This window comes from Dioscorea cayenensis, chromosome 7 (genome assembly GCF_009730915.1).
Source record: "Dioscorea cayenensis subsp. rotundata cultivar TDr96_F1 chromosome 7, TDr96_F1_v2_PseudoChromosome.rev07_lg8_w22 25.fasta, whole genome shotgun sequence".
NCBI classification, from domain to species: Eukaryota; Viridiplantae; Streptophyta; class Magnoliopsida; order Dioscoreales; family Dioscoreaceae; genus Dioscorea; species Dioscorea cayenensis.
Window position 1 is genome coordinate 537,869 of NC_052477.1, and position 18,982 is coordinate 556,850.

General features: G+C 35.9%; 2 protein-coding genes, 1 long non-coding RNA gene and 2 pseudogenes across 3 annotated transcripts; 1 reads left to right on the plus strand and 4 right to left on the minus strand.

Annotated features, from left to right (window-relative positions):
* Window positions 1-785: 785 nt before the first annotated feature.
* On the minus strand, window positions 786-1,402 carry LOC120265589. Its single transcript, XR_005537689.1, has 3 exons — window positions 1,389-1,402; window positions 1,207-1,309; window positions 786-1,117 (listed from the first exon to the last, which is right to left on the minus strand). It is a non-coding gene; the product is annotated as an uncharacterized LOC120265589 (long non-coding RNA).
* On the minus strand, window positions 1,403-4,584 carry LOC120265588 (annotated as a pseudogene).
* Window positions 4,585-7,771: 3,187 nt separating this feature from the next.
* LOC120264384 lies at window positions 7,772-10,068 on the plus strand (annotated as a pseudogene).
* A 385-nt stretch (window positions 10,069-10,453) lies between these two features.
* On the minus strand, window positions 10,454-15,305 carry LOC120264317 (putative RNA polymerase II subunit B1 CTD phosphatase RPAP2 homolog). Its single transcript, XM_039272126.1, has 7 exons — window positions 15,131-15,305; window positions 13,851-14,425; window positions 12,723-13,388; window positions 12,387-12,580; window positions 12,047-12,310; window positions 11,391-11,549; window positions 10,454-10,775 (listed from the first exon to the last, which is right to left on the minus strand). Exons 2-7 carry the CDS (start codon window positions 14,410-14,412, stop codon window positions 10,674-10,676), a joined length of 1,947 nt encoding a protein of 648 aa, XP_039128060.1. The 5' UTR covers window positions 14,413-14,425; window positions 15,131-15,305; the 3' UTR covers window positions 10,454-10,673.
* Window positions 15,306-17,873: 2,568 nt separating this feature from the next.
* Window positions 17,874-18,627, minus strand: LOC120264320 (ubiquitin-40S ribosomal protein S27a). Its single transcript, XM_039272128.1, has one exon. The coding sequence runs from the start codon at window positions 18,552-18,554 to the stop codon at window positions 18,084-18,086; it is 471 nt and encodes a 156-aa protein (XP_039128062.1). The 5' UTR covers window positions 18,555-18,627; the 3' UTR covers window positions 17,874-18,083.
* Between the last annotated feature and the right edge of the window lie 355 nt (window positions 18,628-18,982).

Genomic DNA, 18,982 nt, shown 5'->3' on the forward strand with positions numbered 1-18,982 from the left:
CAAGGTGCTCGACGAAAGGTGGAGGGATGGTGTTTATTTGGTTTGTGAGTTAATAAAATTGAAATATTTCTATTTTTCAAATTTAAAAAAAACCCCAAATTAATAAATAAATATGCTTTAATTTTCAAAATCATTATATATATATATATATATTTTATTTATTTATTTATTTACAAGGTGGACAAGTGACGCATGAATGATTGAGAAGTGAACGTCCGACTTTACACCCTCATCTAGGAATACGGGGTTCGGGAAAAAGGGAGCCTGCGCTAGAGATCTATTATCACTATTTTGTTATCGGAAATATTTAAACTCGGAGCAATGAAAGTCTCTTATCTTAATCTTAAGCAAGTGAAGTCATGTGCTGAGCTATGAACTTTTTTTGACATACATATATATATATATATATATATATATGCACTTACAGTTTAAAATAAACCCCCCATTGCCCAGGAACAGATACAATATTTGGGTACAAAATATTTTCTTTCTGTCTCTCTCATCCTCACCGTCTCTCTACTTCTTTAAAATCTGGGTATCTCTACCATTTTAAAATCTAGGGACGTTCATATATATTTACACATTAATAGTATGTTAATGACCCAAAAATATTAATTAGATAAACGTTTAAACCGAACCAAAGGTGTGAGCTCAAGGTGCCCTACAGAATGCCTGGGAATTTCTTGGGCGAAAAAAGAATTGAATAACATTACACAGATTGCATTGAAAAACAACCCAGAAAGAGCAGACTCAGTGAGATTTTGCTGGAAATGAGAACAGAACCATAAAAGAACAAATACTAGTATTGTTACTATAAAGTGATGAAGGGTTAGTAGAAAGCACAATACAAAGTTTCTGGTTTGGTTCATAAACTAAATGGTATTACAAATGAAGAAAAAAAACACTGGATAAACAAACAATAGGTTCCACAAGAACATATCTGTTGTGCTGCTGCTGGCTCATGGACCTCAAAACAAATCACCTAAAAGGTACACAAATACAACACATTGGCTAGCCATGATTGAATTGCAATACTAAAATCCTAGGAAGGCACATTGCTTTCTCGCATGCTCGGGGATCAGCTTCACCAGAGTCTCCATTGGCACTCCTTTCAGCTCTGGTCATTATCAAAATTTAGGTGCTTTGAGTACATAATGTAAGATTATATCTGATTTAACATTGCGTGGTGTTGATATTGAAACTAACCATGTTGCTTGAAATTAAAGAGTGGTGGAAGAAAACGTCCGTTCGGCAAACGGGTGTTTGGATCCCGAAGCTCATCGAAGAATGGATGAATCAAAGCTTCCATCTGAATCAGAAGAAAAGCTGATTCTCACTTTCTTTGTACAAGACCGATTATTAGATACCCAGTTGCTAAAAATACTCACTGCAGTGGATACATAAGTGTGGTGAATATTGAAGAAGTCTAGACACCAGGTCCACAGCTTCTGGTGGCATTCGTTTTGTGGAAGATCTAACAAGATAAGAAATTTCTTGTGTTTAAGATATCGGAACTATGCAACATGGTATAATAGAACAGATGCACTCAAAATAATACCTTGTGCCATGGATGAGCCTTAATTTGCGGGAACTTGAATTCTGTGTAATTTGGATTCATACACTTAATTTCCTCTCTTGTTGGTGTACCTAAAACCTGCAAATCGACGAATATGAATCAATTTAAGTATAAACATAACGGAAGTAGTATTTTTATTGGAATTAAGACTAGTTTCAGTAAGAACAAGTAGAGCACCTTGATAATTTCAACGAGCTGGTCTACTCCACTCTCACCGGGAAAGAGAGGCTGTCGAGAAAGAATTAGAGGTATGAACAAATCTGAGCAAGACTATACTTTAAAAGCTTATATTAATGAGGCAGTGACAGACAGAAACTTGACCTGTCCAAGCATGAGTTCGGCAAGTACACAGCCACCAGACCAGATGTCAATTGCTGTGGTATATTCAGATAGCTACCAAATATGAGCTCAGGGGCCCTGTAATACCTAGAACAAATGTATGATATATTCGACTCGCCTTTTTACCTAACAAAAAGAAATATAGAAGACATCAGCAAAAAGATAACAGAACAAGGCCAATAGACTAACATGGGGTGGAAACTGCAGATGTACCAGGACTTTCGCACTTCCAAAGTGCCATCAGTTTAAGCTGGTGAGTATGAGGATTAACCTATCACAGAACAGGAGATGAGTGTTTATAATCTTTGAAAGCAATAAATAAATAAACAAATAAAATTGAAATGGGAAGCATCTAAATAAGTAAAACAAATGAAGTCAATTTCCCAAAGATGTACGCGAATCAAACGACTAGATGAAGATCATAGGCATAAGAATACCAGAAGGTTTTGCGGCTTGATGTCTCTGTGGCACACCCCAATGCTACCATGAATATAAGCTAAGGCTCTGAATATCTGTTTAAATAAATCAAAATAGAATCAGAACATTTGCCTCACAGAAAATTCTAATAGGATGAGAAAATGGAACAAAGAAATTATTCCAACAAAAGTTACAAAATAAAGAAGAAATAGCAAGATCAGGCCGAAATTCTCACCTGGTAAGTATAAAGCTTCACATATATCGGTGGCATCCGTTGATTCATCTTGTTGTAGTGTTTAACCACCACGATGAGCGGTTTCTGGTACATACTCTAGAACCAAGTTAAGGTACAATTCATCCTTCTCAGTCGTTGAAAAAGAAGCAATGCTTCAGGAAACTACATTTGGATGGTCAAGAAGACGCATTGTCTGCAGCTCTCGGTTCTTGTACCTCTTGTCTTGAAGAACTTTCTTTATTGCAACTGTTTCACCAGTCTCAAGACATTTTGCCTGAATAACCGAGATTTTAGTGATTAAAAACTTTGCCCCATCATCTAGTATCCCCAGGCTTATCTTTCAATCACAAAAGAGGCATACGTAAAATAATTAGCCAGTGGACCAAAATACTTAGAAGCTAACCTGAAACACAACTCCAAAAGATCCTTGCCCAACAGTACGCTCAGCCATGTAGCTAATGGTCTGCAAACAGAGTAAAATTTTTCAACAATCAAGAAACAATACTTGTAACAAAGAACACGGCACATTCAACAATTAGTATGATTAGCATTTTTCAACAAAAGAAAAGTAATGAAAACTAGAGTCAATTGAGCAAGATTTCTTATCACGTCAAGAAAAAAATAATTAACCTATACCCTGCTTTGGCTGACCATTTCTACCCTCCGATGGTTGTTACAATTATATGACCAGTCTCTGTCCCATTCCCAGTCACTACCGTCGCCTCTAATTCCTAAATCAACAAACAAACCAAATACCAGATATTTAAACATTTGTCAGATACAAAGAAATCTTCAATTCAACCCTCGTGCAGACATTATACCTTATCATCTCTAATTTTCATGTCATTCATTTGATCAGGAAGTTTGTCAACAGCAGCGTTATTTCTCAACCCCAATGAGGGCACCACATTAACTGAAGCCATCCACTGAAACTAGGGATCTATAACAGAACGCATGGCATAAGAACTCTTCTCAAAATGAAGCCATTCACAGCCTGTTAAAAATAAGAGACAAAGGGAGGTTTTAGTAGACATAAACACATAAAACTGATATACTCATTATTTTCAGGGAAAAATAAAATATATAGGATTATAAAACTGCGTTGCTATCTCATCTACACTGAAAAAGGAATTCTTTCATAACTTTAAAAATGCTAAGGAAGCAAATATTTCAACCTACAAAAAAGAATTATCACATCAGAACCATTGAGCAAACTAGCAACCACTAAGTAGAGGATGTTTTAGTTGAAAAAACAAAAAGAAACAGTTTTACAAAACCACCATCTTGTGCTTGCAAATGGGAAGGAAAAACCCACACACACCACTAATTTATAAAAAATAAAAATAAAAAAGAACTCTAATTAATTTTCAGAAGATTAACCAAACAAACCAAAGGACAAGAAAACCACTTGGCAACACAACTAATACAATCTAAAAGGAAAGCTTTTCCTCGTTAGGGAAAAGAGCTTACAACCCTAGAACTTCAAGATCTACAAGTTTCCATCCGAAAGACCAAACAAAACCCAAAGTTTCATTTTTTCCACAATTATACGAACAAAAGCCAGCAAAAACAAACCCAGGGAAGACTAACAGACTAAGTTCATATCTTCCCAATCCTAAAATATACAAAGAAAAAAACCTAAAACACGAAAAAGATCATAAGTTTCCTAGAACCAACATCAAAACCGGGGAAAATCACAGCAATCCACAGATCCACACATCAAACAACAACCAAACCCAATGCACTGCCCGATCTCCATCAAAACCCCAACTTTCACCCACCTCTATCCACAAATCCACAACCAACCCCAAAAACCATCAAAAATACAGTACTACCTAACCTCAAAGATCCAGCACGTCCTCAGATCACCACCAAAAAACTTCAAATAAATCGCGTCCAGAGCATAAACACCGTTGCCTTGCGATCCTATCAACGTTTAAATCAAGCGAGAGAAAAAGCGAAAGAGAAGAGAAAACGAAAGCAAGGGGCGAAAAGCAGCAAAGAGAGGGTTGTGGTTTCTATTCTCTGCTTTTTATTGTGAATTTTTTTTTTATAATTTATTTATTTATTTATTCATTTATTTCCTTTTTTTTAATATAATATATATATTATAAATAAATAAATAAATAAATAAATAAAAAGGTGAAAACTTTGGTTTGTAGGCAGTCAAAGTAGTCGCTCTTTACTCTCCATTTGGATTTGAATCCATGTTCCGTTGACCAGTCAAACTCCGCCCGCCCTTTTCTTGTCGTTTTCCCTTTTTTCACTTTCAACCCTGTAAAATGCATTAATTAATAACAATATTCGATGTTATTGTTAACATTCAAGTTTTTCTTTGCATACTGTATAAAAAAAATTTTGGGGTATTTATTAAAAAATTATTTTAAAAAAATTATTTATAAGTATGGAAAGCAAAGACCATGTCAAACATGGTATAATGTGTTCAATGTAATGGGGACAAATCACATCAAAATTCTCAATGAACACATGTTATTATTATATTAGGACAAAATTTTAATTGAATTGATAAGATCTATGCATTAAAATTCCACTTCTCCATGAAATTTCATTGCTTGATTTTATTGGTCCAAACAAACCAGTCAGCCATGTATGAAGGAATTAATCAACATTTTGAACTTATCAACAGCCATGTATTTGATGCATTTGAAGTTAATTAAGATTAAGAAAAGTTAATCAAAGTGTTAATCAACGTTAGCAATTTCCTAGATATTGCATAAGAGTTTTTAGCATGTCATATCTCACCAAACAGAAAAAAAAAATCTTTGACTTTTTGCAACTAAAGTTGGATCAAGATTGACAAATGGCACATCACTTGATATTACTTGTTTATTTTTCTTGGATATGATTCAATTAGTCATCTAATCTGTTTAATTAGTGTTCATCTTGTCAAATTAATATGAGAAATTGTCAGTTACAAGCATTATTATTTCTGTTGTTGCTGTTGTTTTCAGCAACTCAAGATCAAATTCATTTGAAGTTGATTGATAAACCAAAAACATGTGAATTTGTAATCACTGTTAATTAGATTTTTTTTTTCCTTATAGTTCTGATTACGGATGAATTCAATTGAATATCTTTGATGAGATTGGGTTAATTTCGAGCTCCGCTAAATGTTGTTCCAAAACATTTTCAAGTCACTTCCGGAAAGTTTTTGATCATGATAGAGTTAAATTGTAAAATTCAATCGCCACGGTTGAAAGAAACCTCGAGTTTTTTTTGCACTTGCGTCAATAAAACGGGAAGCTAAACTCTAGCATAAATCTCGACTAACACCCCGATCTTCCAACCTATGAATATCTACTACGGCAGTTATTTTCAAGGTAACACAGGCTTTTTCTATTTTGTTATTTTATCCATCTCCAGTGGATCCTTTTTATTTTATTTAATTCCTTTTTCTATAGATATTTGTTACAACTATCTCATTTATTGTTTTGTAGTTTTGTAATCATACAGTATTGATTTTAAATTTTTAATAAAATTATAATTTATCTATTTTTAATTATTATTTTAACTTGATAATAAAAATAGATCCATAAACTAAAAATAATTGCTATGAAGCTAACATTTTTCCGAAGTTATGTGGGTGGATGAAATAAGAAACATACGCAAATATAATCAATAATCAATTGAAAGTTTTTAAAGTTTAAGTAACAGAGAATTAAGTTTGGGTTTTTTTGTTTGTGCACTCCACTCTACAGAGAGTTTAATGCTTGCACTCTCAGATTTCATTTTAGTTTGAAAACAATACTTAAATTAAAGAAATCAGACAAACAAACAAACATCAAATCAAGATTTGGTAATGAAATATTATTAATTCAACTTTTCATAAATTTAACTTAAAAATAAACAGTCAAATTCCATTCTGTAGATTGCCAAATAGTCCCTTTTTGTATAAATAATTTATTTTTAGTCCATGTGGGTCACCTCTTAATCATTTTTCATGAAATCTGATTATTAACAAAAAAAAAAAAATTTAAAAAACAAATGAATGGAATTAAAAAAACTGAGAAATTAATTGTGGAAGCTCAAAAATATTTATTTTCTTATTTAATTATTCACCAATAAATCAATTTCTCTATTTTTTTATAATCTATTTAAATCTCACCAACTTTTTTTAGTGCTAAATAATGGAAGTCTGATTGGGCACCAATTGATACAAATGGAAACAATATTCTCAAGAACGGAGCTAAAATAGAAGGCATCAAAGCATCATCCATTAATAATGTTCCAATGATTGAGACCTTTTAAATCTAATTAATTTTTTAATCTCAAGAATTATCCAAATCTTAATTAATCCACTAAACTTTAGAATAATCAAACTCTCTTATAGTTTCTAAACTGAGAATATTCGTCAAAGTTTAATGAATGCTTCTTTGAACACTATATCAATTGAATCATGCTTTAAATTAAAGTGTAAATAAAGATAGAAATTAATTATTAAAAATTAATAGTATACGGATCAATAATTGAGAACACACGCAATAAAAAAAGTGCATAAATTATAGTCATGGGCATCCGGACCACACCAAAGATCCAATTATGTATTTATTTATTTATTTTATGAATGAGTGATAAATGCCCTAAATTATAAAAAATATAGATAAATGCGGAGGCATATCAATTTATAGTAATTTATTTGTCTTTTTAGAAAATCCTCCATCATGCAACTTTGGATAAAAATACTATTTTTTTCATAAAAAATTCACACCCAGATATAAACAGTATTGGACCCGAGTATTATATAAATAGTATAATAACATATTATATAATAAAAGATTCTAATCCTTACACTCTTGTGTCATACCTATTTAACGGTTAATATAAGTTTTTTAAATAAAAAAACAAAATGAAAATACAACTATTTCATTAAATAATTATTCTAGCTTTAAATAATTACAATCTTAAGGATCAAAACGTAATTTTAAGAAAAATTTGCCGACGTGGTTCCTGTGATAAATAAATAAATATAAAACGAGGGTGTTTTTAGCAAAGAAGGGAACGGTTGGAAGCCTCGCGCCGCAACTGTTGCCGTATGACGTGTCAGCATCTGGACCGCATGGCGTATACGCATGGGCGGGAATAGTTTGATGACTGACACGTGGCGGTAATCTTAGCCGGTTAATCTCAACTTTCAGTATATAAACTCCTCCAAAGCTGATCGATTTGTCTAATTTCTTCACTTCCGTGTCGACTTCCAACCACTTCCCGGAAAACCAAAGCATTAAGAAGAGAAACCCTAGAAAAAGCAAGAAGAGAAGGAAACCCTAGTTTTGGGATCGAATTTGGCGTCAAGAAGAGGATTGTTGTTGAGATTTTGAGGATTGAGATTGAGATCAAGATGGTGGCTGGGCCGAACTTGGTTCATCAGAGCATGGCGGTTCTTGATGTGCAGTATCGGTGTGTCGCGAAGGGCGCTGAGGAGATGGTTGATATCTCAACGGCGGCGGCGGCGGCGACGGTGGTGGTGACGCCGCCTGGTTCTCCGGTTTTCCGTCCGGCGTCGGAGTTGGTGAGTTTCCTGGTGACTTTGGGGGTTTTTGGTGTTTTTGAGAATTAGATTTATTTTTGGAGATTCTTGTGGGTATGGTTTTTTTGAGTACTTTTTGTTCAAAAAGTTTTGATCTTTATGTTGTTAATTGGATAAGGATCCGGGTTCTTGCTTCCTGATTCGTTGTTCCTGTTTGGATGTGATTGCTTTGTGTTTTTATAGCTATTGATTTTGGTAATTTTACTTGATTTATCATTTAATTAAAGCAAATGATTGTTCATTAGGTATTATTGCTTCTGTATTTAGATCTAAATTTTGCTTCGTTATTGCATTTCGCTTATTGTGTGCTTCTATGGGCTGCTATTTAATTGTGATATTTTTCAGATGTGTTGTTGTTTTGTTTGTATCGTTAGTTTGTGAATTGGACTTTGAATATGTGCTAAACATATAGATATTCACTTGTTGATTCAGGATATGAGAGAGTCAGATGCTATTCCAGATGTGGCTTTGGAGGTGAATGTTCTTCCATTTGTGCCGAGCATCCGTTCCGGTAGCTATACGGACATTGGACCTCGGAGATTCATGGAAGACGAGCATATTTGTATTGATGATCTTTCGACTCATATGGGTTCATTGTTCAAGTGTCCTACACCTAGTGCCTTCTATGGGGTATGATGAATTTTTCGGTTGCTTTATTTGCAAACTATTTGTTCGTTCTGTTTGTCGTAATGTTTTTTGGCTTTGTGGTTTAGGTGTTTGATGGTCATGGAGGCCCGGATGCAGCTGCCTTCATAAGAAGGCATGCAATCAGGTTCTTCTTTGAAGACACAGGCTTCCCGCAATCATCGCTGAGGTTGATGATGTCTTTTTTTGGAGGGTGTTGAGAACTCTGTGCGGAAGGCATACCTTGTCGCTGATCTAGCTTTGGCTGATGAGTGCACTGTTAGTAAATCATCTGGGACTACGGTGCTCACCGCATTAGTGCTTGGAAGGTGAGTGTGCATTGTTTGATGATGCCTTTCTGTGGAAAACTATTCTAATTCAATAATCAGTCTTTAACTTCTATCCCTGTCCTAATGGCAATAAATAACTTGAACAAACATTGCTAATGATCTATCCCAAGTAAAATATTTTTGTCATTCAATATGATTAGCCTCTCTAAATCATAGCTCCTCTCACTGATTCTCTTGTAAATCATTGGCTGCAGGCTTTTGTTGGTTGCTAACGCAGGGGGATTGTCGAGCAGTCCTTTGTCGGAAAGGTGAAGCCGTGGACATGTCACAAGATCACAGACCCATTCATGCTGCCGAGCACCAGAGGGTCCTGGAATCCGGGGGTTACATTGATGACGGGTACCTGAATGGTGTTCTTTCTGTAAGCCGAGCCCTCGGTGACTGGGACTTAAAGCTGCCTCCGGGCACCCCCTCACCGCTCATCGCAGAGCCCGAGTTCAGGCAGCAATTACTCACTGAAGATGATGAGTTTCTAATCATCGGGTGTGATGGTATCTGGGATGTCATGTCAAGCCAACACGCTGTCAGCATTGTACGCAAAGGCCTTCGGCGGCATGATAATCCTGAACAATGTGCAAGAGAACTCGTCATGGAGGCTCTGAGGCTCAACACTTTCGACAACCTCACGGTGATCATTATATGCTTCACTAGCGAGCAACAGGATTCTTCCCCATCGCGCAATCGCAGGGAGGCACCGATGTTACGGTGCTGTAGCCTCTCTACCGAGGCATTATGCAATCTGAGGAGCTGGCTCGACATTGATCGGGGCGATTAAATAGAGACATTGTCATGTGTGTAACTTGTGTTGTACATAATGTACTGATAATAAGTCGACGTTGTTTCGTTTCTTCGGCTGCTTGTCAGCAGTCTCCAGTTTTGTAGGAGTGTTATATCATGTCTTTGTTGTTCCTTGAGTATTTGTTCATGGCTGTGTAGAGATTGTTTAACATTATTATGTCTTTTATCATTATTTCTTCCAGCTGAGATCTAGTTTACGTGTTTTACTAGAATTGCAAATATTTAAGAATTTTTCTAAGTTTCAACTCTAGTTTGGTGTAGAGGTTGATGTGTTTCAAGGTTGAAAAATCTAGAGGCAAGTCAGCTGATATTTCTAGAAAGCATTTATTTTAGGCAATACTTTGACCATCTGCTTATTGGAGCACTCTTTTTTCAACTAGAACTCTGAAGATGTTTCATGAAAATTCTCAGATTGGGGGCATCTGGAAAGCAATGTAATAAAATACTGTTCCAAGTGGCAGGCAAAAGAATGGTTCTTTCTGAAAGATGATAAACTAATAGGACAGCAAAGATAGGCAATAACTCCCACCAGCTCTTGCAAAGTCAATTTCAATAGATGAAGGTCATCAACAAATAAATGCTAACTTGTAATGCTTTCTCTTCAACCAAAATAATATACATAATTCAGTGATACCACATATGTTTATTTTTTGTGTCCATGTTACAAAGATGATGTAGAATTTTGAGAAGGATATGTACATGGTCCATTTAGGGAAAAAGTAAATAACATATAGAGTCGCGAAGAACATTGATCTGTTTCAGCCTCTCGTATGAAGCCATCGCCTATCATTGGGTCTGTGAGTTTGTTTGGGGCACTCGACCCAGAGGGATTATAAGATCTACCATGGTTTTGTATTCCTCTGAAGTGATCTTAGCAGGGTTTAGCACCTGGATTACCGAAGATTTCATGTCAGACAAGAAACAAGCTTTGCCAAACAAGAGACACAAAGGTGAAAGCAAATACATATATACATACATATATATATATATTACATTCATAGGCATTAAAGATAGATAACAATGATATATGCAGAACAAAGTGCTTCTATACTTCACGACAACAAGCTACTGTGACAATACTCAATTATTTTGGCATTTGAATAGCTAGGAAAAAACAAGATGGAGAATGATTCATCACGCATGGGCCCTGTGAACCTAAATTTATCAAGCATCTCGCTAAATGCATCATATGAGAACATTTGGCATCAAAACAATATTGTTTAGCATTCACCTAAACTTACAAATTGTTAGTGATATCTTGATTTGGAGCTTTTCTTTGTTAGTATAAAAATGACGAGGTGCAAATAATTAGAGTTTATAAAGCAATAGATGGCATGGGAAAGCAGCATGTAAACATCCTGAATTTTGAAAAAGTGTGCATCAAAATTACTGCCCTGAATAAAAATTTGATGATGGAATCATGGAACTTAATTACATATTGACATCTTTCATGGATTCTCATTAAATGGAAAAAGTAAAAAAGATGGAGTTTTAAAAGAACACCTTATGCAATAGTGTATTCCTGCTGGCCATATGCTGAGCAAGAGCTGGAAGCCTGTGCAAAGATAAGGCCTCAAGAAATAAAAGAACAATCACATGCCATTGTTTTGTTCTGAAGGCCGGCACAGCCTCGATGAGAGACATTGTATCAAGTAATTGTCCCTGAAACCAAAGGAAAAGAGTTAATACGTGTGGGATTTCAATAATCAAAGCCATAAATCAGGTCCAAAGCCATGATCACATACATCTGCATGTTAGTTGACATTACCCAAACATTGTGACTAGCAACATAAAAGATCAAGAATGTTTTCCTGCATGTAACTATAGTATGACATCCATGGAGAAAAGTAAAATCCATCACGTCCATCTAACATGCAAGATGAGCTACACCTCAACATTTCTATTGAGATAGGTAGATTGATAGCCAAATACGCACGCCTGGGCAATTACTCATGTGAGGAAATAAACTTATATAAAAAGTCAAAACCACAAAAAAAAACTACAATCCGCACCTGTAAGATATAGGTTTTGAAAGTCACATGACATGCAGATGTATAACAACAAAAATAGCAAAAAAGTCATTTAAAAAAATAACATTTCATATATACAGAGAAATAGGTAATACAGGAACAAACTGGCTAGAGAACCTGGGCGCATACCACAGCTTTCTCTAGAGAGGAAACTGGCAATGATAATCTGAGATCCATAACAAGCGCAGGTATGGCACGACCAACACAAATATCAAGAGTTTGTCTGATCTCAGAAGACTTGCCATCTTGAAGGATAATCTTTCGTGGATACTCCCTTCCATTTACAGTAAGAAAATCTTCATGGGAACTTTCATTGAACCCATAAATGTAGGCTATAGAAGAACTTGTTATCCATCCAAAAAGTGCCATCCACATCGTTGCAAATGATGACAACTAAAGAAGGACATGTGACCTTAAATAAGTATACAAGGAGTAACCTAAAAAAATCCAAAGTGACCTTTCTACTCACAGTCAGTTTAAAACCCTCAGGTGGAGTATCATGCCACGAATCCTCAACTTCAAACATATCAGTATCAAGAAGCACAGGCTTTGTAGGCCATTTAACACGTCCTCGATCAAGTTCAAACATTTCCTCATCTTCCTCGATGCCCCCTTTTTCATTATTTTGCAGTTGTGGCAGGATAATGATTCCAGCTTCAGAAGCTATAAGAGATATAACAAATGCATGTCACCAAGCAGTCAAACCATCAACCCAGTTCTCCTTTTTCTATTGTATGTCAGCGCAACAAAAAATATCCCAAATTATAAATATAAAAAGGGCAATAAAAAGAAGAAACACATGTACCGGCATCTGTGGCATCTGAAGTTCCTGAGGCAACAGTCTCAGCTGCCCTGATTAAAGCAGCAGCACAAGCCTCGGCAGAAGCAAGCCTCAAATCCTCATCAGCATCATCGTGTGATACTTGTGCATTGCTACTGCCTCCATGGTCAGCATCCTTCTTTTCTGGAGCTTTATAAGTTTCATCTGCCCAAGTAACAGTCTTTCCATCCTTCGATCCACCACTCTTCAAGGAAGACTTCAACACAGCTCCATTTGACACTGTTTCCTTCTCCAAGTGCAACCTCTCTTCCAACTCCTTACCCAACTGCTCTGAGAGATCCTCAAGCACAACAGAATGCTTATTAGGAGGGGTTGCTTTTGACTGTTCACAAACAATTGCAGCCCTCTTAATCTCCTCTTCAGCCTTGCATGCGTTAACCTTTTTCATTGCCTTTCTGTTCCGAGTTTTACCAGAAGTTCTTTCTCTGGGAGAATTTTTCTCTTCAATTGCCAGATTTTCCAATTGTTTAGCAATCATATTTGAAATATCTTGCTGATGTACAGAAGACTTATCGGATTGAGGCACAGATAACTCGTTCTCCATGATTAGACAACTTGTAAATCCCATCTCACCATTACCAGCATCATCCACCATCTTTGTGGATTCATCTTCAGACATATATTTAGCCCCTGCAATGCAGTAGCAAGCTCACTCCTGAATTCACAGAGCAAACCCACAAGGAAACACATATATGAAAAGGAATAAACCAACTATAGCCCCTAAATTCCCAATTCTATAGATATAATACTTGCCAACAATTTTCAACAACAATCACTGCTAATTCAACATTAAAACAATTGCTTAACAGTTTCACTAACTTTCCACAGAACCTGCTAAAAATTCCCGACATTTTCTACAATAACTACACCTGCACGAGATTGAAGCTGAAATTGAAATAAAACAACTTAATCATCATAACTTTTCAACAATCACTACAAATTCAACCATAAAAACCATTGCTTCACAGTTTCACCAAATTTTCACAGAAGATGCTAAAAGTTTTAGTTTTCCCAACAAAAATTACACCAACAAAGCAACTGGAATAACCACAATTAATGCACAAAACAAGAATAAAAAGCAAGGATTTCTACCTTGTTTTCTGTCTCGCAGGGGAACATAGCCTTCAATGGCATCAGATGGTCCCAACCATTCTTCCATGGAGACATCACCATTACCAGCCTGCTCCTTCTCCTTAATCTTCAAATCCCCAATCCCCAACCCTTTTTCTGCAGGCAAGTCCTCATCTTTACCCAACCCAAACACCCTCAAAACCCCATCCACCTTCAAGCTCACATCACCCACTCTCTCCCTCTCCAAGCTCTCTGCAAATGCACGGCTAGAAACTAAGCAAGCTTGGGAGCAGTACTTATAAGTTTCCTCAAGATCATACACTTTGTGCTCCCGGAGTGCAATCCGGTACCGACCCCGACGCCGCTGGGAGTCAGCAGTGGAGGACAAAGCTTTGGTGCAAAGAGGATGACCGCACAGTCGGGCCAAGGACCGTTCTACAACAACATCATCATAATCCGGCTGAGAGAGGAGAGTGCCGGCAGCAAGAAGCTGGCCCTCGGAGGTGGCAGCGCCATCAAGCAATGCTAACTGGATCCGGTGCACAGCATCAGCTATGGTAGCAGAATGCGAGGGCACCGCCATCACTGATCGAATCCTAAGAAATGTATCAGGGTTAGACTAGTTTATATACTTGAACGTTAATTGTAGTTATCCCCTGGAAAATAATAACACATGGTTGGAGAGTTATCTTGTGTTGCAAATGAAAAGGAAAAATTCATCTAAACCATCCTAGACTGAGAAAAGGAATAAGAACAACCATCCTTGAATTTTCCCAAGAAAAAATATGCAGCTAAAAAAAAGTGATTCTAAACGAAAACCACACCCAACCATCCAAAGAACAAGAAAATCACTAAGCAACACAACTAATACATCAAAAAAAGAACGTCTAGTTCTAAATTTCTTGTTTTCAGTGAATTTACAGTTAAAGAGGCTGAACGGCCCCAACAAACACAAAACCCTAGAACATCCAAATCTACAAATTCATCCAACAAGCCAACAAAACCCAAAGTTCCAATTTTTCCATTAATTATAGGAACAAGACCCGCCAAAAACAACCCAAACTACATTCACATCTATCTTCTCCCGAAAATCATACAAAGAGAAACCCGAAAACACCAAAAAGATCACAACATACCTAAAACCACCGAAATTGACAACAATTCGCATATCCACACATTAAAAAGACCCCAAGCCCAATGCACTGCCTGATCTCTACCAAAACTCAAACTTTCATCCACCTATATCCAGAAATCCGCAACCAAACCCTAATAACTACAGTGAAAAACACAATAATCCAAACCTTAGATATCCAGACGTACAAGACTTCGCCTCTCAGATCACCACCGAAATTTGCAGAGAAATCTCATCTAGAGGGTAAACAGCAACGCCCTGGCGATTCTGATGACGTTTGGATCGAGACCTCGAGATCTCGAGATCGAGAGAGAGAGAGGAAAACCCTAGGAAGGAAAAACCTTGGAAGGGTCGCAGTTTCTTTCGCTTTTAAAGCGACAGTAACTGGGCCGGCACTGCCCGCTTCCCAGCCCGCCAAGCGTGTGGCCCGTTTATATTTATTTATTTATTTCAATTATATATATACTAAAATAGATGGTTTTTTTTTAAAAAAAAATTCCCCCGCTCATCCTCACAGATGATGTATTGCATATATATATATACACAAAACTTTTTTAAATTACAAAATTTAAAATTAATTAATTAATTTTATTTTTTACAATAAATGGAGAGAGAAGGACAAAAAGTTGATCATGTTATAAGTTGATTTTTGAGGGTAAAGGTGTATAGGTCGATATGAATTCTAAGGTGTATAAAAACAATATTTTTTTAGGTATAAGTAGAGAAATTATTTTTTTCAAAGGATCGGGACTGTAATTTTTCATATCATAAGTGCATTTTTTAAAAAAAATGTTAAAAAAAAAAAATGTAATACATACTTATAAGCTCATTACTTTTTTTTTCTATGGTAAATGCACATTTTTAAAGTGGTAATTCTTTACAAAAAGAAATTTTTTTAATTTTTTTAAGCTTTTTTAATTTGTCATTGACCCATAGATCGGAAAGCCGTCTCGTAAAATTATATTTACATAATAATAATAATAATTCTATCATTATTATAATAAATTAATTAAGAAAAAAAATATAATTTCTTGCCCCAGCCCCCTAGAGTGTTGGATAGGGTTTGTTTTTAGCATTTTACATATATTTTTATTGTATAAATTATTTATGATAGCTCAACATAAAAATTTAGATTGTGAGACCCAATAAATTTATCATTATCATATCACATATATTCAGTTTTAAGTAAATGGATAGCTTTAAAATTATACAAATTGATTGATTATTACAGCGCCCAATCAAAGCATCGAGCTACAGTGTTTTCATATTAGTTGGCCTATACAAGTTATTTATATTAATACAAATATAATATATATATATATAAATATTTCACAGAAAAATATTAGCTTTATGTTTTAATTTGGTCCACATTTATACATGGATATATGTAACGTGTCATAAGCGTTTTGAAAAAGTCAGAGTTGAACTAATTCAAATTAATGATATTTATAATAAATAAATTAAATAGTTTATAAGATGAGAATATAAACTAAAAACATAAAATTTCTTCCTGAATTAAAACTTCAATAGGCTCATCCAAACCATCAAACTAGTGGTGACAGCTATAATAACATGGAAAATTCAAAATAAAAACATACGATTATTTCAGTTATTAACTGTTTTTTTTAGTGATTATATTTTAACTTCTGTCTTGGATTGCTACCTTGATATCTGCCAATGGCTGTTGGATTAAGTCTAAACAAACAGCATGTTACTAAAATAAAGGATCAAGCTAATTCGGTTGATTGATAACAAGCACACTGTTGTTATTCAAGTGGTTGGATTGAGAAATTGCCTATCAGATTTAAGCTCTTAATCTTTGGTCATGTTTTTTGGTGGGAATAATTCCCATATGAACAAAAAATTTTCAATTGTTTTGATTTAAAGACTAGTGAGTTAATTGTGCTAGAACAATGAATGGTGTATTCTTTGTCATATAACATGCTGCAAACGATCTATGTTTGCCGGATATGGGGTTTGTGGATAGTCTAAACATCACATTTCTGGTCATAAATACCATACTCAATAACCTGTATGTGAGTGAATAATGCCAAACTATCCAGATGAACAATACCAAAGTTAATCGCAATAAGGTGATATAAGTCGAGTATTTCTTGCAGTCTTTTCCTTGGTTTTGAATGGAATATTTTGTTCTTTCGAGTGGCATCTATGTGTCTTTCCTTTCGATCCTAAATGGCTGTGATTCTTCATGGTGTCCAAACTCATTCCTAGAGCTCAGAATTTCTAGGGCTACTCTATAGTACGTGAAAACTAGTTTGATCCCATTCTTTTCAATTCATTGAACACAAATAAAACATACGGTGATATAGTGTTTGATGTCTCTAGTGCATTTCTACACTTCCCTTGCTATGCAGTTTACATTCTACTTGTGAGGGCAAACCATTCACATTTCCCTAAATGTTTCTGCAAAACTATGTAAGTTCATACTGTACTGAATTTTGGAAACATGTAATTGAAGAGCATTGTGAATGTGTGTGAAGTTTGTGAAAAAAGACTAACAGAAGTTCAGTATCTCCACACATGAGAACCTAGCAAACCAGCTAAGTGAGAAGCAAGCATTATTATAAAAAAACTCAACAAAATTATGAGCCCTAACAGACACCATCATGGGATTCAATGCAATGCAAAGAAGCATAAGCCCAAATTGACAACTCATTACCATAACAAAACTATGACACCATTGACCATTGAACTTCAACACACACACACACACACACACCCCATAATTTACTCTATTGAATCCAATTTGCTTCAGCATGATAAACAATTAAAGCAGTTCAATTGATAAACACATACCAATAAAAACTTCATCTCATCAACTCCATTTTTTTCACAGTAATCATAAACTAAGCTGTTTCTAAGTCATATTATTCCAAAAGCACAACAACAAGAACACAAAACCTTAAAAACATTATCATAACCCTTGCAAATAATTAAAAGTATCATCCATAACAATAACTGATAACCAAAACAGAGAAATTTAAAGATTAAAACAAAGGACAAAATTCATAAAAACCTAAAAAATCAGGTTGCTATTGCCAGTTTCTCAGCATCAATACAAACAACCCAAAAGCTATAAACTTTCATTTGGAAAACAAGAATCATTCGCCCTGAGCCTTCTGGTAAACATAAGTGAGGCCACACTTACCACAGTAGTGACGATCAAAGTGATTCGCCATGAAGGTACCCGCCCCGCACTCAGTGTTCGGGCACTCCTTCCTGAGCCTCACGACCTTCCCGGAATCATCAACCCTGTAGAACTGGAGCACTGCGAGCTTCACCTTCTTCTTCTTGTGTTTGATCTTCTTCGGCTTGGTATAGGTCTTCTTCTTGCGCTTCTTGGCACCACCGCGGAGGCGAAGCACCAAATGAAGAGTGGATTCCTTCTGGATGTTGTAGTCGGCGAGAGTGCGGCCATCCTCGAGTTGCTTACCGGCGAAGATGAGGCGCTGCTGATCCGGCGGAATGCCCTCCTTGTCCTGGATCTTGGCCTTCACGTTGTCGATCGTATCCGAGGACTCGACCTCCAACGTGATCGTCTTCCCCGTCAGGGTCTTCACGAAGATCTGCATCTTCGCGAAGAGAGAGATTTCTAGGGTTAGGGTTTGGAAATGGCGGCGAGGATTTGAGAGAGAACACGATGAGCTGAGTATATATATCTGGAGTTTGGGTCTGCTGTCCCGCAGGTACAATTGAATTTAAAGCATTCTTTGATCCAAACCGTTCGTTTAGAGATTTGATAGCGTAGAGGGTAACGTATCGGCCTTGATGTGGAAATGAAAGTTGAACTGCATGATATTGTACCGTGGCCGTAAATCTGTTGATCAAACGATCTGGACCGTTAAAAATTGCTCAATGGGGTTTAAATTTATTTATTATTACGTGTTTGTATTAAGGGCAAAATAAATTTAATTTTCGAAAATGATAAGTAAATTATGAATACATTTTTTAATTTTCTTGTTTAAGTTGTTTTCCTCACTCAGCCAAAATGCAAAAGAAA

Coding starts and splice junctions, on each gene's coding strand:
- LOC120264317 (XM_039272126.1), bottom strand. CDS start 14,412: ATGGCGGTGCCCTCGCATTCTGCTACCATAGCTGATGCTGTGCACCGG. Junction 11,550..12,046: donor CCTCTCTAGAGAAAGCTGTG/GTATGCGCCCAG, acceptor CTTTGGTTTCAG/GGACAATTACTTGATACAAT. Junction 10,776..11,390: donor GGAATACACTATTGCATAAG/GTGTTCTTTTAA, acceptor TCGGTAATCCAG/GTGCTAAACCCTGCTAAGAT.
- LOC120264320 (XM_039272128.1), bottom strand. CDS start 18,554: ATGCAGATCTTCGTGAAGACCCTGACGGGGAAGACGATCACGTTGGAG.